The sequence below is a fragment of the Arachis stenosperma genome, chromosome 3 (assembly GCF_014773155.1).
Source record: "Arachis stenosperma cultivar V10309 chromosome 3, arast.V10309.gnm1.PFL2, whole genome shotgun sequence".
Classification (NCBI taxonomy): domain Eukaryota; kingdom Viridiplantae; phylum Streptophyta; class Magnoliopsida; order Fabales; family Fabaceae; genus Arachis; species Arachis stenosperma.
This window is the reverse complement of record NC_080379.1, coordinates 158,698,362-158,722,305: the sequence shown is the minus strand read 5'-3', so window position 1 is coordinate 158,722,305 and position 23,944 is coordinate 158,698,362. Positions and strand designations below refer to the sequence as shown.

The following is a 23,944-nucleotide window of genomic DNA, read 5'->3' as shown; positions in this document are numbered from 1 at the left end:
AAAATCTTAACTCACTCAACCAATAAAGTACATTCAAATATATTTTAGAGTAAAAAATACATTAATTTATTATAAATAACACAGAAATAACTAAATATCTTATATATGAATTCAAGACCACCTAACTAGTTCAATTATAAGAAATGTACATCAAATAACACGGTTAAAAAATTTTTATGTTATGATTAAGAAATTTTAATACTAAAATTGAAAATTTTTTATGTCACGGTTAAAAATTTTGGTACTATTTTCTTGATAAATTTTGCATAACTTAAAATTCTTTGTCTTTCTCTTCATCATCATCATCATAGTCATCATTGTCATTGTCTTTTTTTTTTCTTCTTCTTCTACATTCTCATGATTTTTGTTTTTATCATCTTAACAAGAACTCGTGTTATAATTAAGAAATTTCAGTGTCAAGATTGAAAAGTTTGTGTCATAATTAAAAATTTGAGTGATATTTTACGAAAAAATTATGCATAACTCAAAACTCTTTTTCATCTTCATCTTTATCATTGTTATTATTTTCTTCTTCTTCTTCTTCTTTGTTCCACTTTCTGATCATTTTTCTTGTTTTAACTTTTTAACAAGAATAAAAATAAGCAAAAAAAGAAGAAAAAATTAAATAAAGAACAAAGAAAAATATATAATATTGTAAAACTACTAAAATAAAAAAGAAAAAAAATACAACAATAATAAAAGAATGACGATAAAAAAGAAACATATAAAGAATAAAAAAGAATAAAAAAAAATATTCATATTAAAGAACGCCAAATTTGTTTTCACTAGTGAAATTGATTTTTGTTGGATTTTAACCAATTTAATTAAATTTAATTACCCTAAAAATTTAAATGTATAATAAAACTGAAATTTATTTCCTGGTTTGTTGTACCAAATAAGATTATTACATTTGTTTTGTTCTTTTTAATAAATACAATGGATGCTCCTTTTCTTATTCCAATGAAAAAATATAATCACATTAAATTGGTGAAAGTAGACATTTGGGTTTAGGTTTTTCTTTAATCCAAAAATGATGTCGTTTTTAAATGTGACGCGGAGGAAAATTGATTTTTGTCTATTTTTTTTAATTTATGTTGGTACTTAAATTTGAACAAACGTCCACATTAGCACTAGTAATTATTAGATCAAATTTTTCTATCAATTATAAACAGAGATACGAGAGAGAGAACGCAATAGATTATTTTTTGAATAAATAGGGATCGATGTAGGTGATCTTTTATTATTATTTTTTTGTCAAAAATCGCCTTGTTCTATTTTAAAATAGACGAGTACCCTATTGAGAGTTTTTTTTTTTTTTTTCCTTTTCTAAGTTCAGAATTGCCTAGATTTCACCGTTTCAAGTTAGATAGTTCACTGGTTTTTAGATTTTTTTTTTTAAATTTATGTGATACCTATTTTTAAAATGGACATTTAATTGATTAGACCAAATTGGATTTTGATACGGTGACGGTTATACAAGTTGTATTTAACGATCCAGTCTAATTTTCAAAACACTAATTACTCTTCTCAATGCAACTTTGATACATGAAGTAAATTAATCTTTCTATACAAAATGCTACAAGTTTTGACATTGTCTGTTTTATTATGTCTTTTAATTTACATTTATGTTTGGAATACTCCGCGCTATTATATCATCTCCCTTTGTTATATTTGATATATATATATATATAAAATTCTAGAAATTGTATTTAAATAGTTTTGCGACATTGGTATAGAATATAAAATTTCTATACAAATAGACTATTATATTAGATTAATTAATTTGTATAATTAAGTTGTATAAACGTGATATACTTATGAGAATACCCTGTAATAATTTAAATATATTTGAGAATAAATTTAATATTTTTTAATACAATTTTTTCAGTATATATATAAATGAGGAATATTAGAAAATCATCATAATTTATTATTTTTGACTATCAATTAATTATTAATGTTTAAAAATATGAAATAAAATATATTATTGTATTATTAGACTAAAAAAAATAAATTAAAAGAATTAAATTAATAACTAAATAATAACAAAAAACAATAAAATTTTGATAACCTATAGTATTTTTCCATAAATTTGTTTGATTTGTCGGTATTTAAAATTTCTGGTTTATCAGTCATGTTGAAACTTATTTAATTTTTTTAAACTGAATTAGTAATCCAATTTTTTAATCCATATAATATTCAAATTTATTAAGATAATATACTAAAATGGTAACGGTCAACATGTATAATGTATCTGCATTCCAAAAGATGTAAGGTTTAATAATTTAAATAAAGATATTGTTAATATATGTCTTAAGAAGAGATTTTAAAAACACAATAAAAATATTTTATTAAAATTTATTTAAAAATATTTATTAGATTTTAACTTTTTATTATTATATTATTAAATGATATGGTATTTAATCCCCATGAAACTTGGTCTCCGAAAAAAGTAATTTGTCTGGCATTAACTTCAGAAAATGAGCTTAGGAATATTTTTAAATTACAACGTATGTCCCTTCCCTCTACTCTAAATGGTTTTTGGAATCCCTCATCCATTGGTACTTTTAAGATTAATTGTGATGCTGATGCTAGTTATTTTGGTTCGGGTGATAGTGTTGGTTTTGCTTGTGTTATTAGAGATTGTAATGGGAGCTGGCAAATGGGGTGTTTGGGAATGATTGAGAATAATAGTATTCTTCAAGGAGAATTGTTTGCTATTTGGAGAGGATATCTCTTAGCTTGGGATGTGGGTCAATGAGATGTTATTTGTGAGACGGATTGTGTGGAAGCATTTAATCTTGTTACTCAAGATGATTTTGGGTTTATTGATCCATTGGTGCTCAAAATAAGAGATATCATGCATTGGAATTGGCGTGTTGACTTTCGTTTGATTATGAGAGATGCAAACACGGTGGCAGATACTATGGCAAAGATGGCGATGAAGTTACAACTTTCGCATGTGGAGCTTCTTTCACCTTGGGAGGAGTTTAAGAGTAGTATTAAACAGGATTGCCCCTCTATTTAAGCAGTTCCTTGTTTTGTTTGTTTTGTTTTTCTTTGTTTAATTTATTTCAGTCACAAAAAAAAATGATATGGTGTTTATTGATTTGGAAAAAGCGTACGATAGGATGCCAAGAGAGGTCTTATAGAATGTTTTAAAAAATAGGAGAATAAAGATCGCATATATTCGTGCAATTAAAGACATATATGATGGGATACAACTAGTGTGAAAACTCTAGATGGTGATGAATTTTCTATTGGTATAGGATTACACCATGGATCATTCTTAACTCCATATATTTTCACGTTAGTCTTGAAAGCACATCCAAGAGCTTGTGTCATGGTACATGCTTTTTGCCGATGATATCGTCCTTATGAGAGAGTCAAGGGAAGACCTAAATAACAAGTTGGACTTATGAAGAGAAGCCCTAGAAGTATATGGTCTGCGCATAAGCCGTAGCAAGACGGAATATATGGAATGTAAGTTCGGTTTGAGTAGGGAAAACCCTAATATAGAAGTGAAGATTGAAGAAAATATCCTACGAAAAGTTAAAAGTTTTAAGTATCTCAGGTACATGATATAGGATAATGGAGAGATTGAACATGATGTAAATTATAGGATCCAAGCAGGTTGGTCAAAATGACAAAGTGCATCTGGTTTTATATGCGACAAATAAATGCCTTTAAAACTTAAAGGTAAATTCTATCGCACTGCTATAAGACCGGCTATGCTTTATGGTACGAAGTGTTGGGCGGCCAAAAGGGAGTATGAACATAAGTTGAGTGTGGCAGAGATGAAGATGTTGAAATGGATGAGTGGTCATACGCGATTGAATAAAATAAGAAATGAAGATATAAAGGAGAGAGTTGGAGTAGCGTCCATTGTGGAAAAGATGTTAGAATCGCGTCTCAAGTGGTTTGGACATATGAGAAGAAGACCGACAAAACACCAAATCAGGATGGTGGATGAGATGGAAGATGGATAAAGGGTGAAAGACAGGGAAAGACCTAAGAAGATCATCTACGAGGTGGTCAAACGAGATCTACATGTAAACTGTTTTTTCTGTAGACATGATACATGACAGAGCTCAATGGCATCGTTTGATTCATGTAGCCGACCCTACATAGTGGTACAAAGTTTTGTTGTTATTGTTGTTGTATTATTAAACGATATTTTAAAAATACAACATAACTAAATTCTATAAAAATTTAATTAACTTATATCCTTAAAATATATATTAAGTTTTAAAATTAACTTATACCCTAAAAATATATATTAAAGATTTAAACTTTGTATTTTTTCTATACAAACTTTTTAAGTAATAATCTTAAAATATGTATTTAAAATAAAAATTAGCTAAACCTTTCTTTAAACAATTACAAAGTGTTGGTTAAATAATAAAATCAAAATAAATACGTAGGTAGTCTTTAATAAAGATTGATTGATTTAGGTTTGATAGCATTAAAATTCAAAGAATGAAGTTATTGTTGAGTGTTGACTGAAAGGAGACCAACTCAAATCACACATCCAGAAAAACAAACAAAGTAGCAGTAGTAATAATAATTTAAGAAAAATACTATAAGATTATTAAAATTTATTATTTTTTGTAAATAATTAATTAATAATATTAAAAAGTATAAAATAAAAATATATTATTTAATTATTAAATAAAAAATTGAATTAATAATTGAAATATTAGTTAAAAATAATAAATTTTATTAGTATTAAAACTTTTTTCATAATTTAATAATGAATAAAATAAAATAAAATAAATAAAATGGGGTAAAAGATATTAAAGCATGATCTAAGAAAAGTTTTACCGAACTACTACTACCTCCCATTCTCCCAAGGCCCAAGCATGTAGCCAACAAACAATACCACCTCTTTCTCTCTCTCTCTCCATCACCATCTCTGTGCCTATAACTGTTGTTTCATAACTGTTGCTTAACGCCTCACCCATAACCTCCACCTCACCTTTAATTACTCTCTCTCTCTCTCTCTCTCTCCTATTCTTTTTCTCAACCTCTTAAATAAATCTCACACCCTCACATACACACCCAGATTTTTCTTTCTTTTACTCTCTCTCTCTCTCTCTCTCTCTCATCCATGGAGAGTCCTCATTCTCCTTCTTCTTTCCCTTCCTCGCCTTCCTATTCATCCTCCTCAGAGGGCCAGAGCGCCGACGGCATCTTCGACGCCGACGAGCCCCGCACGCCCCTCGCAGTCCGCCGGGCCCTCCAGCTCCTCTACTCCGGCGACCCTGAACTCCAGGTCCAGGCAGCCCGCGACATCCGGAGGCTCACCAAGACCTCCCCCCGCTGCCGCCGACAGCTCTCTGAAGCTGTCGGTCCGCTCGTTTCCATGCTCCGAGTCGACTCGTCCGAGTCACACGAACCCGCGCTCCTCGCCTTGCTCAACCTCGCCGTCAAGGATGAAAAGTACGTACCTAACTTCACTTCCAGTCCCAAAAAATATTACTATTTTCACGTACGGATATTTTTCACCCCCTCCTTTTTTTTTCCCTCAGCAAAAAAGGAAATATGAAATTCAAGTGGACAAAAGAAATGTTTCTTTCGCGGTGTGATTAATTAATTATTGAATGACTTCATGAGTGGATTATTTTTAATTTTTATTTAATTTTATTTCTTTTGGGGGAGTTAGGTGGTTAATTTGCTATTATCGTTGTGATTTTATTGGTGTTGTGGTTTGATGCTTGATGCGCTTTCTCTGCTTTTTGGCGTTCGATTGCTTAGGAATTCGTGCGATCTATCCATGAAAACCTGTTCGATGATGATGCCTTGAAAGTCATCAAGTTGGGGATTCCTATATATTATTGAAAATTGAGAAATAAAATAATGGCAATTTGGGTTTTCAGGATGTTAGTATATTTGGTGTAGTACCGCAAGATTCTGATTTTTATTCGTCGGTCCCTCAGTTTTTTTGGTCCCATATATTTTATTTTCATCTGATTGGATGCTCTGACAATATAAGTATTTGATGATCTTTATTATTTCTATTTTTTATTCTCTAGGGACGGCTCGATCATCTTGTTATTCAGAATCCGATAAGATATTTGTTAGAAGTTAGAACAGCTCTTCATGGCTTAGAATGCAAGATGGTCATATTTGTTGAGAATATATGGGAAAAATTAAAATTAGAGACATGAAATAGTAAAAAAAAAAAGGAATTTGCTGAATATATATAAAATAATTTCCCCTTGTGATGAGTACTACTAGTGTCTTGATACAAGTTACTTTATCAACTGATGGCTTGAATGCCTACGTACCCATACCACAAGAAAGAATTGGATGCTTTATATATTACTCCAGTTAGGCTTATCTGATTGGAAGATAGTTAAGTGGTTTTTCTTTGGCTCACATGGTGCATTTTCCTTTTTCCTTTAGCTTCTTTTCATTTCTTTTTTGGCAGATGTCTTCTTCTTGAAGCAATCTTTTTTCGGGTTAGTTTTCACCTTCTAGCAAATGGAATAGTTCATTTCCTTTATTTTGCTTTAGGTACTGGTACTTTCCATTCAGTTCCAAAATACCTAACCAATGCACCGCTAGTTAATATATACAATCCCGTGAGTCTTTACTAATGTCATGTTTGTGAAACATAGAAAATAGCACTAAATGAATTAAAAGGAAACCACTTTAGCTATAAAATCTTTATTATTTAACTCTTGTATGTTTAATCTTTCTGGAGATGGTTCGAATCTCTGCATTGCACGCGGTTCAAGTTCAACCACTGCTTGGCATTTTTCCTGCTCTTCTCATTAATGATATGCTTGCTTGAGTAGGTGGAAATTGGGGTTGTAAAAAAAAGAAGAATATATGATATGAGGGGAGAGAAAATATTGAGTGTTCTGGAAGGTTTTGATTTTCTCTATTAGGGGGTGGAAAATCACTTTCATTGCTACAAGTGTGGCTAAAAATTTATGGGTCGGATTTCTTCAACCTTCATGTATTTTTGTTTTCCTTATACCAAAGTTAGTATGAAGTGATTTTCATTCCAAATTTCTTTTCACCCTATTTAAAACCTATGGAAATTAAACTAAATGCACCGCCTAAAATTTCTTTTTTTGGCTCCTGATTTAATTGATGACTATTTTCTTTCTAGTTTCTTTGCTTCTTGCACATGAGGCCTAAGTGGGGTACCTTCAACCTTTATGATTAAAAGAAAGCCATTGACCCTAAACCGAACTCCAATTATTAAAAGAGACCAGGAAATTTTGTTTAGGTACATTTAATGTTGCTTTATATCTAATGAAGGTACAATAAACATACATTAAATATTATAACTTCTCTGTTTATGTATGTGGACTCTCTGTTTATGTATCTTGTTATCTTTTATTTTTTTTAATTTGTACGTTGCCATTGTATGAGATGTTAGTTTCAGATTAAATTTGAATACCTGCCAGTCATAATAATTTATTGATATTCATTGCTTGACTCTTTACTTGTTATCTTGCAGGAACAAAATCAATATTGTAGAGGCTGGCGCATTAGAACCCATAATCAGTTTCCTCAAGTCAGAAGATCTAAATCTGCAGGAATCTGCAACTGCATCTTTGCTCACACTCTCTGCCTCTTCAACAAACAAACCGATCATCAGCGCTAGCGGAGCCATTCCTCTTCTTGTGGACATCCTGAGAGATGGAACCCCACAAGCCAAAGCTGATGCAGTTATGGCTCTCTCTAACTTATCAACGTACCCCAATAACCTCAGCATCATCCTCCAAACAAATCCAATCCCTTTCATAGTGAACATTCTCAAAACCTGCAAGAAATCATCAAAAACAGCTGAAAAATGCTGTTCCTTGATAGAATCCTTGATGGAGTACGACGAGGGAAGAATCGCCCTGACATTGGAAGAAGGCGGCGTGCTGGCAGTTGTGGAGGTTCTTGAGAGCGGGACACTCCAGAGCAGGGAGCACGCCGTTGGAGCGCTATTGACAATGTGCGAAAGCGACAGGTGTAAATACAGGGAACCAATCCTTAGAGAAGGCGTGATCCCGGGACTTCTGGAGCTAACTGTTCAGGGGACTCCAAAGTCTCAGTCGAAGGCACGCACCCTTTTGCAGCTGCTAAGAGAGTCTCCTTACCCGAGATCTGAAATTCAGCCAGACACTCTTGAGAACATAGTGTGCAACATCATTTCACAGATTGATGGGGATGATCAATCAGGTAAAGCAAAGAAGATGCTGGCTGAGATGGTGCAAGTTAGCATGGAACAGAGTTTAAGGCATTTACAGCAAAGGGCTCTTGTATGCACACCCACAAGTGATCTTCCTATTGCTTCAGAAGTTCCTTCAAAATCATAGTTTCTCTTTTTCTTTCCATAGAGGGGGAAAAATGATAATAATACTTGAAAGTAAAGTATGCCAGTCCAGGCCATTTGTGTAGGTATCTTGTGACTGGTGACTGTCAATAAACCAATGTTGTGAGAGGATAAGGAGCATGATTTTGTAGTTGGTTTGTAAAGAAACTTTGTGTATAAAAATGATACACTAGTAGTGGTAGTGCTAAAAAGGCTAATTATCCCTTTCTTTGTTTCCATGTCTGCCATGGATTATAATAGTACACTTCTTTGTTTCTTTCCCGGCGGGCTTAAAAAAGAGGAGCTTATTAAAAACCCAAAAGAGAAAGAGAAAAAAAGAGTAAACTTATGGTAGTAGACTGCATGGTCAACAAGGGAGGCTTGAAATTCTAAGTGATTTTTTAAAAAGACTTTATATAAGGTTCTTATTTTCAACAACTTATAAGTATAAAGTATAAACAAACCATGAGTCATTGGATTGCAAGTTTGATGGGTTTTTTTTTTTTCTATAGAAAAATTTGTTAGAAATGAAAATGAAGAATAAAAAACTTGTGCAACTTCGCATAACGTGAAGCTGAGCCGGCATATAGTTTGGATTTCCCATTTTAATTTGACTACTTCCTTTTGTCTTTGACGTACGAGGATAATATCAATTTGTACAATGTCATTGAGTTTGAGTTGTATAGAAAAATAAAAGTATGTAAATAAACAATTATTTATTTAACATTATTTTAGATTTGAAGACATGTTAGGAATACAAAAAATAAATATTAAAAAATTATTAATCTTTCATAAAGAAATTTTACTTTTATATTTTAATAAATATTTCTATTTTCTAGGGTATTTATTAGAGAAAATTTTAAAATATGCTAAAATTAATTTCAAACAAACACAATAAAAAGCATGCCGTGACATAGTAAAATTCATACTAATCCAGTAGTTAAATTTAGTAAAAAAAAAAAACACCAAAAAGTAGTTAAGTTTTCTATATTTTATGTGAATATAAAATTGTGTGTTCTAAACTTCTAATGTTTTTTTTCCATGTGTGTAACAAGTAACAACTTAACATTTCCCAAGTGACAAATAATAAAAATTGAGCTGCGGTGTCCGCTGTCACAAAAAAAAAAAAAAAGGAAAATAGTGAGTAGTGCAAAGGAAAGTACTTAACAATATGAGCGAAATAATGAAACAATAAAGAAAATTTCTGAGAGGACGACTGATTCATTATTTGATTTGATTATTGGAACTACAATAATAGTGTGATGATAGCAGCTGCAATTGGAGTTCGGAAAAAAGAGGGGCCTGGTTGGTGAGTCAGTGAGTCGCGTTTACACAATTACACGGCAGCGAGTTGAAAGTTGAAACCCAAACTCGCTGTTGAAGCTGTGTCTGTACTCTCTCTGGCAGGCGTAGCTGTTACCTCACTCACTCACTGACTAACTCACTCGACTCGTTGGCGTGAACTCACTGGTTTGTTACTACTCTCAAAAGCTTTTAAGCTTCCTTCATTCACTCCTGAACCCTAGCTAGCACGAGAATGGGAGATCAAGTCGACGAGAGGTTGGGATCCGATGGATTGGACTCCGATGCTGCTGGTGGCGCCGCCGTCAAGGCCGATGAGCTCTGCATGGAGATCGATCCGCCCCCGTTGCAGGAGAACGTCGCTACCGCTGAGGATTGGCGGAGAGCACTCAGCAAGGTCGTCCCCGCTGTCGTCGTCCTCCGCACAACCGCATGCCGCTCGTTCGACACTGAGTCTGCCGGTGCCAGCTACGCCACCGGCTTCATCGTCGACAAGCGCCGCGGCATCATCCTCACCAATCGCCACGTTGTCAAGCCCGGTACCACACTATACGATCAATGATCGGAGTTTCTTCTATTTTCCGCTACCTATTTGGTGTTAATATCTTCGTCATATACATTCTTTTATTTGTTATGTCTAGGTCCTGTAGTTGCAGAGGCCATGTTTTTGAACCGCGAAGAAGTTCCAGTGCATCCAATATACAGAGATCCAGTGAGTGAACCTTTTTTTTGTCCTCCCTCTCCCCCCTCCTTTTTTTGTGCTTTTGTTTCTGTCGTTAAATTGATGATTTCCGAGCTTCGACTTGGACAGTTCATTGTGCTGCCATAATTAATTGGTAATGGTGGTAACTCAGGAGAATCCCTTTTTCGTTGTTGATTGGGGTAATGGTGATTTCTGCAATGTATTCTGCTTCCCGTAATTACCTAGTTGAATTTGCACAAATGCTCGCATGACTTGGGAGGGATGCAGGAAAATTTTGTGATAACTGGTACTGACATGTGAAACATGGCAAATAATTGGTATTCATACTGTTTCTTTTAAGAAACAAGCAGTTATAATAAAAGATTGTTTGTGTGGTACTATGGTTATTACCTATGGTCAGATTGAAGATCAGTATAACGTTGTTGTACAAATGATGATTGTTTTATGCATAATCTCAACCACCTTTAGTATTCCTATTTTGTTGTGTTTTGTCGTTACATTTTTCTTATTTCTTTCCAAGAGCTTAAGATCTTTGTCCTAAGAAATAAAATTCATGTCTTTAACCTTCTTGCACAGGACTTCTTACATATGTTTAAATACTATAATAACTAAGTATGTTGTTCACAGATACTTGTTATTTAATTTATTTTCATTTATTTGATTGGTTTATCATTGCTTAACTCTTTTCTTTCCCTGATTTTGGGTTCTATTTTCTCTGTGCCTCTTGATACAACCTACTATATACATACACTTTTGCAGGTCCATGATTTTGGGTTCTTTCGTTATGATCCTGGTGCTATACAATTTCTGAATTATGATGAAATACCTCTTGCACCTGAGGCTGCATGTGTTGGACTAGAAATCAGAGTTGTTGGCAATGACAGTGGTGAGAAGGTATTACCTCAATATTTGCGTTATGACCAACTCAATAGAGCACTATTTAGGAAAATAGAATGATGCTGTAATTTATGATGTGAAATAAAAAGAACACCCCAGTCTGTAAGGCTTCCACATGGTGGTGTCTAGGAAGAACAGACATACGCAGCCTTAGCCTTGCAAGCTGGATTTGAACTGGTGACTTCTAGGGCATCTGGGACTCTGGGAGCAATTTTACACAAGGCTCACCCTCTTGGTCACATAGCAGCCTTATGCTGATCAATACTTTTTTTATTGGTTTCATATCACAATCAATTTTACATCTGGCTTCATAGTTCCTTCATTTGTTGTCTTCTATAAATTTTCTTTTCTATGGTTTCCTAAATCGATTGATTTATAAGCATTTTTTTTGGGTTTGACATTGACATTCAACTGATATTCTTTCCTGATCATAACTGTCACTAGCTTTTTGTTTATGTAGAGGACCATGACTTCTATTCCAATGCATTCTTGGTTATTCCCTCCCCGCGGCCAGTTTCCTAACTTAAATTCTGAAATATTATTTTAATTTTGAAATTTACTTTCAGGTTTCCATTTTGGCTGGTACTCTTGCTCGGTTGGACAGGGATGCTCCTCACTATAAGAAGTATATTTTAAATATCTGGTTATATACATATATATATATATATATATATATATATATATATCTTTGTATTTCTTCTTTCATGAATAGGTAGTTAAAAATATTATTTGATGCAGGGATGGGTACAATGACTTCAATACCTTCTACATGCAAGTAAGTGAGAATGACTGTTTATGAGCTGATTTGCACATTTTCTTCAAAATTTCAAATTATGAGTTTGATCAAGTTATTAGTTTTCTTTCAAATTTACCTTCCTTTAATTTCTTTGCTGGGTTGTCTTTGGACTGTTTCAATGTCAAATAGTTTTTCCAATATCATAAAAGGATTCATCAGTTGTTTATATTTATTTAAAACTTGGATGTAAGGTAGAATTAGAGATTAGAGGGAGCTTGATTGCTATAAATTTTAGGCAAAGAGAATTTGCTTCTGAGCATGAGACCCATTCTGAGCTGATGGACCTCCATTTGACACCTTAATTCACTGATTGAGTGATCTTTTTATACTTGGTTTTTAAGTCCTTCAGAGAAGTCTTTTACAAGTACTGTTCATGGTCAAACCCTTAGTACTCAATAGTCTGTAGCAATTGTTCATTGGCTTATTGCAACCAAATTACTAATTATTTTGCATTTCAGGCAGCCTCTGGGACCAAAGGAGGATCAAGCGGTTCCCCAGTTATAGATTGGCAAGGGAGGGCAGTGGCCTTGAATGCTGGGAGCAAGTCATCAAGTGCATCAGCATTCTTTTTACCTCTAGAACGAGTGAGTTTATATATATATATATATATGCTGAACTTGTCTAATGCTTCTTGTAGTAAACTGGGAGAAGTGTGACTGTTCTATTGGTGAACAACTAAACACAACGATATACTTTTCAGGTAGTGAGGGCATTGAGATTTATTCAAAAGGGCAGTGAAACATATGTTGATAAATGGAAGGCAGTTTCTATACCTCGTGGTACACTTCAGGTTTGTCATTTGTATCACCTTTTTACCTTATGATAACAGAATTTAGTTGAGACCTTTTCACAATTTTTACTTATTATGGACATGGCTATATGCCTAAATCCCTTTCTCTATAAGCATGGAAATACTGATGTATGCATATTTCTGTATTATTTAGTAATACCAATGTTATTTAGAAGTTTCGTTCCCTGACTTTTGAATCAGCTTGTTTGCTCATCAACTCTTTTACATTTAGGAGCGTGAGATGATTGTAGACACTTTATCCATTATAATTTAGCAATGTCACATCATTCTTTTCATTGTATATTTTATATGCTGCTCATTACAGATGAATATAACTGTACAGTTTCTCACTCGTCATGTTTTTGACATTTTAATTTGCTTTGTCTTCTGTTTGCTTGACTGACTGCTTGTTTGCTCTTATTTTTCTCTTTTAAGATTCCAAGAAATAATTTAAAATTTTCCTCTTCTTGTTTCTCAAATTGGTGTGTCCTTTGGGATGGTGCAATCTCTTTTTTATTTCTAACTTGTGTAAAATATGATACAGGCAACCTTTCTGCATAAAGGTTTTGACGAGACTCGCAGGCTTGGTCTAAAAAGCGAGACGGAGCAGGTTGCTTGATCTATATTAAGCTATCTTTACTTGGAAGCAGTTTCATTTAAATATGCCTTGAATTGTTACCCTGTTTATGAATAATGTAGATGGTACGTCATTCTTCTCCATCTAGTGAAACTGGAATGCTAGTTGTGGACTCTGCGGTAAGCATATTGTTACTCAGAAGATTCAATCTTTTATGGGGTGAAATCCATTTCAAATTCTGTGGGCTTAATCCTCGGCTTGTTTAGGTGCCAGGCGGTCCAGCTTATAAACATTTGGAACCAGGCGATGTGCTTGTTCGTGTCAATGGGGAAGTAAGTTTGTCATGATACACGATTTTGCTTCTACCTGTCATTCTTTGGTTCTCTGTTTTATTAACCTTTACTTTTTTTTTTTGTTTTTTTTGGGGGGAGGGGGAGGAAAGAAGATATTCTTGAGACATGGATTTCTAAATAATGCCTTCCTGGTATTTGATAACTTGGTCAACTTTATCTTGGGAGTTTTGTTTTGTGTTTTTTTAGTGATCATTGGTTTCAAGAATTACTTTCTTATGCTTGAAGGCTGCATAAACAGGGACTTCTCTGGTCTTGTATAACTTGTGAAAGATCAGGATCCAGTTTTCTAATCAGTTTGCTAGTGCTTGACGACTCTGCAATTTTGTTGCAGGTCATTACTCAGTTTCTGAAACTGGAGACTGTACTTGATGACAACGTAAACAAGAATATTGAATTACAAATTGAAAGGGGTGGCACATCGAAGATATTATCTTTGTTGGTGAGAACCTTTTTCCCCCTTGGATTATGAATGATATTAGCATACTCAAGTGCTTATTTATTATATGGGAATAAGGAATATCAGTACAGTGGTGATCAAACTGCAACCTCTTCTCTCTGATGAGAGAGGTTCAAGACACTAGAACATAGAAAACGGTAAATAATAATTATAAAGCATTAAAGCATCATAAATTTGTAATTTGTACGTCCTACGGTTTACTAGTACCACTAAACTAGTTCTGAAAGTAATGGAAGGACTTACATAACATGATATTTACATGTGATCTGATTACCAATCACTTTTTTCTTTTCTTTTCTCTCTTTTTTTTTTGTTTTTTGGGGGGGGGGGGGGGGCAGTTGTTGGAATGAAGTCAGAATGACCAACTGAATCCAGCATCTCGCATTTTGCCACCTGTGAAGTATTACAGTATTACTTGTAAAATGAAATTGATGCGAATATTAGGGTTCTTTGTTGCTAATTTGAACCTGGCCTGTGATTTAGCTGCCAGCTTCAATTGGTTAAAATCAACTTACTGCTTACTTGTGTGCTAATCCCCCCCTCCCCCCTTCTTTTAATGTTCATCTCAGGTGCAAGATTTACACGCTATTACTCCTGATTATTTCTTAGAAGTAAGTGGGGCAGTGATACATCCTCTTTCTTATCAGCAGGTTAGTTAGACTCTACTCGGACTGTCTTTTAGCTTTTATATTTTATTTTGCCTTCTCTGAAGCAGAGATGTTTGACTTTGAATTGCTTGCTGTTGAGAGGCTGAAGGAGGTGGCCAATTAGATTCAATGAAGAAATCGATCTTGAATGCTTACCTTGTTTGTGATACTTAAGAAACTATAGAAAATGTAGCTTTTTGATTCATTCTGTTTGTCTGTCTCTTCTCTCTATCTGTATGCCTATCTTCTGTTACATTACTATTTCCTATAAATTGTCAGTTTTCCAGATCTTGCTGGTTATATAATATATAAGTTTCTTAATGTGGTTAGAGCAGCAGGAATATCTTGATATGATGATATGCAACACCTGAGATTCAATCCATTTTCCGAAATTCCATTATGTCTCTAAACCTTTCCCAAGGTTTCCTGTATTACTTTTTTTAATTTTAATCTATCTGTCTCAGTATGGTGTTTTTTTGTCATCTTTGTTAATGCAGGCTAGGAACTTCCGTTTTCACTGTGGTCTTGTGTATGTGACAGAACCCGGGTATGTATATCTAAATAAAAGTTGGCTACACTAATAGGCTTTTGTTACCAAAGTATAATTGGAGAGTATCTATTGACCTGGTGTAAGATTCTATGCACTTTCATCACTAATTCTTCCTTTTTGCAGATATATGCTCTTTAGGGCAGGAGTTCCTCGCCATGCAATAATTAAGAAATTTGCTGGGGAAGAGATATCTTGTGTGGAGGAATTGATATCAGTTCTCTCTAATCTATCTAGGGGTGCTCGAGTTCCTTTGGAGTACATAAGCTACATGGATCGTCATCGAAGGAAGGTAATGGTTACTGTTAATCAAAGATATGAACTATGGAAAATTTGTATATTTTTAGATACACGTCTGTTGTGACTTCTGTAGGGAAGTGCTTTACCTTTTTAGACCTAAATACTGTTAGTTTTTCATCAATTAAATACGACCCATAATCAATGAAATGTGTATGATAGTATGGTATTTTAAGGAAACATGATTTTGTTAGTATGTGTGTTAATATAGCTGTAGCTTTATATACATGTGGTTAATGTAAATTTTTAGAATATGCTCCTTAGTTTTACAGATTATGTGTCACTAAAGTTCACAAATGCTGAATGATGAGTATGACTGTTAAGATCCATGGTTAATAGGGATTAGGGAAAATACTTGACCACACTGTCAAATAATGCTTATGTGTGTTGTTTAAGGATTTGACTATCAATTATCAGATATTATCAAATTAGTGAAGTCTATAATTTTGTATGAATTAGATATTTTAAAAAACAGATGGCAACTTGATCTTTTTTAGCACAAATGCAAATAACTAACTTAGAAATCAGAGGAAGATTTGGTGTTTTTTAATCTAAAGGTTGGATTCATGTAAAGATTTGGTATGTTTTTATCTGTTGTTCCTGTTAATAACTGAAATTAAAAATTTAATGTTGATTCTAGAAGCAGATTGAGACCTCCTGACACAATAATATTTTCATGATTAAAGCTGTGGTGTATATAATATATATTTGTCTAAATTTCTATATTGCTTTGATACCTAATTACACAACGTCTCCAAGATATAACCAATTGGTCATTGCTAATTTTGCTTTGTAAACATGCAGTCTGTATTGGTGACAGTTGACCGCCATGAGTGGTATGCCCCTCCCCAGATATACACTCGGGATGACAGTACAGGCCTCTGGATTCCAAGGCCAGCTTTTCAGCCTGACTCCTGTTTTCTATCATCTGGTTTTAAAAATGTTGGAAATATCGCCAACCATCCAGTTTCACTAAGTGGGGAACATGTGCCTGAAGATAACAATCATGAGTTGGCTGATGGTGTCACTAGCATGGAAACCAATTATGAAGATCCTTCTGCATATGTATCTCACCACAATGCATCTGATGCTGGAGTGAAGAAACGAAAAATGGAGGAAGATTTACCTGCTGATGGAAGTGTTGCTGATGTTTCCTTAAATGAAACTGGTGAAACAAAGGTCGGAAAACCAAATGCTATGCAGGATGATGTTTTAATGGATTATCAGGGTGTAACTGCTGCAGCAGCAAATGCATCAGTTGCTGAGCGTGTCATTGAGCCTACTCTTGTGATGTTTGAGGTATTATTTTGAATATTTAATTACAATTAAATTAGTGTTCTCTTAAAAGCATGGACATGCACCATACGAAAGTGATCAGATATGGTGCATCTCTTCCCTGAGTTTCATTATATCCTCAGCATAAGGTACCATATGATTTACATTTTTTCCCTCTGCGGTGTTAGATGATTTCCTTGATGTTTCTGTGTTCAAATCCCTTAACTAAATATTACCTTTGACCTTGTAACTTGTGATGGATGCCTCAGCCTGGGAATTCCATATGATGTCTGGAAATGTTGCCTGTGTTGTGTTTCTAGTTGTGGTAAGCTTAAGTTCATTTGCTTCTTGTCTGTCTAATTGTCTTAGCTGTGATATGTGTGCGAACTGCGATTTGGTGCTTTGCTCTGCTTGAAGCCAAACACAGCAATATGGCTTATGGCTTCCCTTGATTTTTATTTTTTCAATTTTCAACTTTTTTCCGTTTAATTTTCTCTTCATTTCCTCATGACTTTCATATTTGAGTATCCAAGTTCATTTTTCTAAGCATCTTCCAAGTAAAAAATCGGGATTAGATAGTCTGTTCTATGACTACCAATCATTTTTCTTAGCATCTTCAAGTAAAAAATCAGTGGTTTACTATCGTTCCAGTTTTCCCCAATTATTGTTATTGTTATATCAAAATCCTGTTGTACATGCAGGTCCATGTTCCTCCATCTTGCATGCTTGATGGTGTTCATTCACAGCATTTCTTTGGAACTGGTGTCATAATATATCACACTAAAGATATGGGACTGGTTGCAGTTGATAAGAATACAGTTGCAATTTCTGCCTCTGATGTGATGCTATCATTTGCTGCTTTCCCAGTTGAAATTCCAGGAGAGGTAACAGCTTTCTAAGAACTTCCGTTCTGTAACTAAGCGAATAAACAATAAGGCAGTATTTCTTTATCACGTCGTTCCTGCTTCGTTCTAATTTCAGGTGGTATTTCTCCATCCTGTTCACAATTATGCTCTCATATCATATGACCCCTCTGCTTTGGGACCTGTTGGTGCTTCAGTCGTTCATGCAGCAGAGTTACTTCCAGGTCAGTTTGGTTGTGAAATTGCTTTATTTGTATCATTTTGATGTGACTTTGCCATATCTAGATTTAAGGATAAAGGGGATTTTTCTCTTGCCATAGATACTATTTTTCCATGCTTTGGACAAGCTCCACCTTGGGACTGAAAGGTAAAAAGAAATATTGGGAGAAAATTATGTTTTCATATTACCGCAAAGTGTAAGATCTTGAGTCCCCTTCCTGTCAGGGAATTACTCCTCTTCCTAGTGAGGATGGGTAAGTGACAAGTGTGGAGATGATTAACTTTTGTGGACTTAATACTTCTAGTCAATGTTTGATAGATTTACTACTTTACACGGAATTTAAAAGCTAGTATATGAAATGATATCCCTGGTAAGGGATGAGGGAATATTTTAAAGGTAAAATGAACCTGTTTGGAAAAAATCTAAATTTTAGATCTTGATGATGTGCGAAGGCAGATGTTTTAATTGCACATGCAATCGTTCATCCAAATTTATGAAAGACTTATTTATTACATTTCCTTGCTCAGAGCCAGCATTACGTCGAGGGGATTCTGTTTACCTAGTTGGGTTGAGTAGAAGCCTTCAAGCAACCTCTAGGAAATCTGTTGTCACCAATCCTTGTGCTGCACTAAATATAGGATCTGCTGATTCCCCACGTTACAGAGCAACTAATATGGAAGTAATTGAGCTCGATACTGGTAAGTTTAAATATGTTATGTTTTTTCTTCCTCCTTTTATTTATTTATTTTTAACTTGCTAGTTACTCATGCAGATTAATGTCTGACCCTGTCTAAAAATACAGATTTTGGTAGTACATTCTCAGGTGTGCTAACAGATGAACAAGGAAGGGTCCAAGCTATATGGGGAAGCTTCTCTACTCAGGTTTCTACCACTTATTCTTTGCTTGCAGGGTTGAATCCGGATGATAAAAAGTGTTATTATAGTAAATTGATGACAACAAATTCTTAAATACATCAACAAACGTAATTCTTTAGCCTTCTCTAAATTGTTTTGCTCATTAGGGATAACATCACTGCTTTTATGGTGAGACAGCCAAGAATTCAACTTTTTTATGCTCCTATTCATTCATTAGTTATTAAATTGGTTTCTGAACTAGACTTTGCTGGGTGTGTGCATTGTGCCCAATCAAAGCTTTCCTTTTTCGGTTTATGCGAGGGAGTGTTAGAAAATTTAATAACTTCTCCTTAGTCTTCTCCTTGGTGCACAATTGAACCTAACATCAATTGCTTTTTTCTTTTTCTTTGTTTTTTGTTGTTTAAAACTCTCTCTCCTTCTCTCTTTGGACGGGAATCTAAGGGAGGGGAGGGGAGGGGAGTTGCTCTATTTCAAATTCAAGCTTTGCAATAGCCTTAGCAAGAATTTACAATAGTGTTGTTGCATAGATGACCTATTACTGGAGAACCATGGACTAATTTCTAATTGGGAGTGGGAGGAAAAAGTATTAGACTCTATCAATACATATTATCATAATGAATAAAAATTCTCACACGAGAGACTTAAAATAGTGTACATATTCTATGGTAGATTTTGGTCTTTCCATTTGTTTAAGTTAGTAAAACCTAACTTCAAACAGTTGTGTCCTCGTAGAAGAAGGGAAAGAGAAGAAAGACGAAAACTGGAAAGAGACGAGAGATGACAAATTTTACTCAAACTTCAAGAGGCTACCTGATGGTGGGTTGGTCCTTGAAGTCTGTCGCATTTTTCATTTAAAATTTTAATATCAACTGAGGAAGTCCTCTGACTGATTGAAGTAGTATGGCTCTTTTAAAGGTGAATCAAAGAACTTTAAGTCAAACAACATAACATTTTTTTAAAAGAAAGTAATTTCTTAAGTCTAAGTTTTAGAAAATTAGAAAAAATAAATAATAAAATAAATAAAATAAAGTCTTCTGACTGAGGAAGTAGTATGGCTAAGTTTTATTAATTCTTTTAGAAAGTCCTCTGACTGAGGAAGTCCTCTGACTGATTGAAGTAGTATGGCTCTTTTAAAGGTGAATCAAAGAACTTTAAGTCAAACAATATAACATTTTTTAAAAGAAAGTAATTTCTTAAGTCTAAGTTTTAGAAAGTTCAGTATGTAAAACTTTTTGTTGTTTCCAAGACAGGCTTGATTGGTTAAAAGGCAAAGACAGAGTAGCAAAATGGAGACAGTTGGAAATTTTTTAATTATAAATTATTGGCAGTCAGGCGTTGCAAGTAACGAATATGATAAATGGGATGACTAAAATATTTATATACAAGTTAGGTACAATTGAAGATTGAGAGGAGTAAAAAAACTTAAGTGTGATACTAATTAATATATTCTTCCTTTTGGCAGTATTTGTCTTGGTTCAATAATCAATACTGTTTTAATCTTTTTTGTATACATGATTAAGTTTCCTTTGGGGGACTGAGTAGCTGTAGATTGGAGGGCCTAAGGAATTACTTTTGAATAGTTACTGTCTATATCTTTTTTTCTTTTTTTTTTTTTAACTTTTGTTGAAAAAAGAAAGGGGGGTGCTTATATGATCCATCCTGACTTTTTTTACCAAAAGAAAAAATATATATATATATATTTTTAAATTGTTACATAACTTGTATTTATTGATGCTGATGCTGAATCCCCTGTACCAGCTGAAATTTGGTTGCAGTACATCAGAGGATCATCAATTTGTGAGGGGCCTTCCAATTTATGCGATAAGTCAAGTTCTTGAAAAGATTGTATCCGGTGCAAATGGGCCACCTCTTCTAATAAATGGTGTCAAACGGCCTATGCCCGTTGTGAGAATTTTAGAGGTTGAACTTTATCCCACATTGCTTTCTAAGGCTCGGAGTTTTGGATTGAGTGATGACTGGATTCAGGTATAGATCTTTCTCATATACTTTAGGGTGTCCTTCTTTCTATGATATTAAGAATATTTTTTGCTATGCAATTCAAAGAATGCAAAATTCTGGCATTATTTGTGAAGATATATCTGGGAAAGATATTGCCAATGCTAGAAACTTTGTTTGGTAGCATTAATTGGTTTACTGATTAAATTTGGCTGGAAAGAATTATATCCGAGTTATTTCCGTTGTTATCATTTGGTATTGTAGGCACTTGTTAAGAAAGACCCAGTAAGACGGCAGGTTCTACGTGTTAAAGGTTGCTTGGCTGGATCTAAGGCTGAGAATCTTTTAGAACAAGGAGACATGGTGTTGGCTATTAATAAAGAACCAGTGACATGCTTCCGTGACATTGAAAATGCTTGCCAAGCTTTAGACAAATCTAATGCCAATGATGGGAAGCTTCACATAACTATTTTTCGGCAGGTCTGTGAGAGTATTTACCCTTGGTGATTGAAGTTATATTATTTCTTTCTGCCTGCTGAATGAACTTTTTCCTATCCTTTCCCTTCTTGAGTAAGCTCCATGGATGGAGCAGATCTTAATGATTGATATAATTGTTGTTCAGGGACAAGAGGTCGAGCTTCAGGTGGGAACAGATGTTAGGGATGGAAATGGCACAACACATGCAATTAACTGGTGTGGCTGCATTGTTCAAGATCCACACCCCGCAGTACGAGCTCTTGGATTTCTTCCTGAAGAAGGCCATGGTGTATATGTGGCAAGGTATAATTTTGACTCATTCTTGTGCTATTCTTAATTCTGCAAAATGGTAAAGTCAAGGTAGGATGTTTATATTGAAAGTAATTTTGCAAACGGCTTTATTGTGGCTTCAGCCATGCACTGGAATAATTAATGTAAGGTCTGAATGGATAATAATTTTAAAAAATATATTTATCCAACATCCTCAGTCAACTTCCACACAGAAGTTTTCCTAATCTGCATGGTTACAGAATTTATGCATCTAGCTCTTGGTACATCTTAGAACCATTGCAAAGATTGTTATGTTGGGACCGGATTCAAGTCTGAAAGACTGACTTTGTTAAATGTGCACTTGCTTCATGATTGGATCACTCTGATCATATCTTGTTAATATCAGTGTATTAATCTGGAATCTAGACAGTGTTTTTTTAATTTGAAAACATAAAAATATATGATAGTAAAAAATAAAACATTGTTATCCTTTTTTGTTTTCTTACTTAATGTTTTTTTAACTTTATATGAATATTCTTATGTAGATAAATCTTTGTTAAAATTATATACTAAATTGTAAACTAGTAAATAGCTTTGTATTTACATACTATACAGCTGCAGCTTCTCTTACATGCACACATTTGGTTGGTTACTGCTTATGTAATTTGTTTCTCACAGGTGGTGTCATGGCAGCCCTGTACATAGATATGGTCTATATGCTCTACAGTGGATAGTTGAAATCAATGGGAAGCCAACTCCAAATTTAGATGCTTTTGTTGATGTGACAAAGGTAGGAAAGTACCATGCACGATTAATTGTAACGATTAACACTCACTTATATTGCCTTCTTCCTCGGTAGAGCATATATTTTCATCATGATATGGTGTCCTTGGTGAATCTTAGTGCATTAAGAAGGCATGTCATGTCTTGATGCATCTCCAGCTATTGTGCAATTTGTGTGATCGTGTCTTATGTTACTTGAGGGACTCTACCTACTCACCTGATTTAGTCTGTGTTATCTTAAACAAAAATAGTGTGATTACTTTTTAACATATAACATCTATGGAATTTATTAAAACCTCTGATGATTTTGTTGGGACTCTGGGTGTCGGCCTATAAATCTCTGTTGACTCTTTCTGACGACAAGGAAATTGCGTATTTTAGGAAGAATATTGTTAGATTTCACAATTTGATTCTACTATTCATTGCAAGGCATCGTGGTTTTTGATGCATATTAATACCTACAAGTTACGACTCTACTTTTTGGGTATTTTCTAGAATTATGTACACCTTGTAATCTTTTCTTGATTTTAGCAGGAACTAGAGCATGGGGAGTTTGTACGTGTGAGGACAATTCACCTAAATGGAAAGCCACGGGTCCTAACATTGAAGCAAGATCTGCATTATTGGCCTACGTGGGAATTGAGATTTGATCCAGACACTGCAATTTGGTGTCGCAATATAATCAAATCGTTGAAATGCAGTACTGTATAAGCAGAGTATATTATTGGCAAACAAAACCCTATAGAACCAGCAGCTGAGAGCACCTGAAATCTTGTGGAAGGCATCTGTGAGGTTTTCAGACATGCCACTCAAAATTGTTGTGGTGTTGCAGATTTGATGCTCTGCCTGGAGATGTCTACTGCATCGCCTTGATTGGTGAGTTATAGAGTATTCAATCCATGCTGGCAATGTTATTTTTGGATCATGTACTGCATCATTGAACCCGTCGCTTAATTATACTATATATGCTGGAAACGTTGGGTAATAAAAGGTAAATTAAAAATAAATATATACTTATCATTTTTTAGGTTGTTGAAACCAGAAAGCTTCTGTGTGGTTTCTCTTGGCTTTTGTATATCTTATCAAACTATGATGCCTTTAGCATCCTCACTTGCTCTTTCAATGTAAATGTGATGGAAAAATTCGGTAGTAGTAATGTAATTTTTGAAGACGATTGTCATTTTTCCGGCTTTTTGGCCTTTTTGACTATTTTTTTTTGGGAATAAGTTACACCCTAACACACACACACCCCCATTTTTCTCCCCATGGCTTCTATAATCACTTTCTAGCAAGGCATACATATATGATATATGCCACTCAACCAAGCCTTTCAGCGTCTCTTTTACTTGCAGTTTGCCATTTATTCAACGTTTGGGGACTTGTATTAGTAAATAAGACAACGGGAATGCCAAGTATTTCTGTTCTCGTCCAAACCCAAAATCAACCTGAATGAATGTTATTGATGAACAAAAACTTCTTTGAATCCAGAGTGGAGCTCACTCTTTAGGCACAAAATGGCATTTTTTCCGCTCTCC

At 34.3% G+C, this 23,944-nt stretch overlaps 2 protein-coding genes across 3 annotated transcripts; both read left to right on the top strand.

Annotated features, from left to right (window-relative positions):
- The first annotated feature begins 4,958 nt into the window (after positions 1 to 4,958).
- LOC130969885 (U-box domain-containing protein 4) lies at positions 4,959 to 8,535 on the top strand. Its single transcript, XM_057895792.1, has 2 exons — positions 4,959 to 5,442; positions 7,478 to 8,535. The coding sequence occupies exons 1-2, from the start codon at positions 5,111 to 5,113 to the stop codon at positions 8,325 to 8,327; spliced, it is 1,182 nt and encodes a 393-aa protein (XP_057751775.1). The 5' UTR covers positions 4,959 to 5,110; the 3' UTR covers positions 8,328 to 8,535.
- A 979-nt stretch (positions 8,536 to 9,514) lies between these two features.
- LOC130970717 (protease Do-like 7) lies at positions 9,515 to 23,591 on the top strand. Of its 2 annotated transcripts, XM_057896884.1 has the most exons (25): positions 9,515 to 10,164; positions 10,267 to 10,337; positions 11,088 to 11,222; positions 11,792 to 11,850; positions 11,964 to 12,000; positions 12,480 to 12,605; positions 12,722 to 12,811; positions 13,356 to 13,421; positions 13,511 to 13,567; positions 13,655 to 13,720; positions 14,073 to 14,180; positions 14,768 to 14,848; positions 15,343 to 15,392; positions 15,519 to 15,684; positions 16,494 to 16,988; positions 17,666 to 17,848; positions 17,946 to 18,051; positions 18,575 to 18,745; positions 18,850 to 18,929; positions 19,656 to 19,739; positions 20,682 to 20,909; positions 21,144 to 21,359; positions 21,502 to 21,659; positions 22,305 to 22,416; positions 22,944 to 23,591. In XM_057896884.1, the coding sequence occupies exons 1-25, from the start codon at positions 9,861 to 9,863 to the stop codon at positions 23,118 to 23,120; spliced, it is 3,426 nt and encodes a 1,141-aa protein (XP_057752867.1). In that variant the 5' UTR covers positions 9,515 to 9,860; the 3' UTR covers positions 23,121 to 23,591. The 2 variants fall into 2 exon arrangements, with proteins under 2 accessions (XP_057752867.1, XP_057752868.1); XM_057896885.1 differs by lacking the exon at positions 19,656 to 19,739 and having other exon boundaries at positions 9,516 to 10,164.
- Positions 23,592 to 23,944: the final 353 nt, after the last annotated feature.

Bases quoted from the DNA above. Each gene is read 5' to 3' on its own strand.
- LOC130969885 (XM_057895792.1), top strand. From the start codon at position 5,111: ATGGAGAGTCCTCATTCTCCTTCTTCTTTCCCTTCCTCGCCTTCCTAT. The intron at 5,443-7,477 runs GTACGTACCTAA...GTTATCTTGCAG, and splicing joins CTCGCCGTCAAGGATGAAAA to GAACAAAATCAATATTGTAG.
- LOC130970717 (XM_057896884.1), top strand. From the start codon at position 9,861: ATGGGAGATCAAGTCGACGAGAGGTTGGGATCCGATGGATTGGACTCC. The intron at 12,001-12,479 runs GTAAGTGAGAAT...TTTGCATTTCAG, and splicing joins TCAATACCTTCTACATGCAA to GCAGCCTCTGGGACCAAAGG. The intron at 15,393-15,518 runs GTATGTATATCT...TCCTTTTTGCAG, and splicing joins GTGTATGTGACAGAACCCGG to ATATATGCTCTTTAGGGCAG.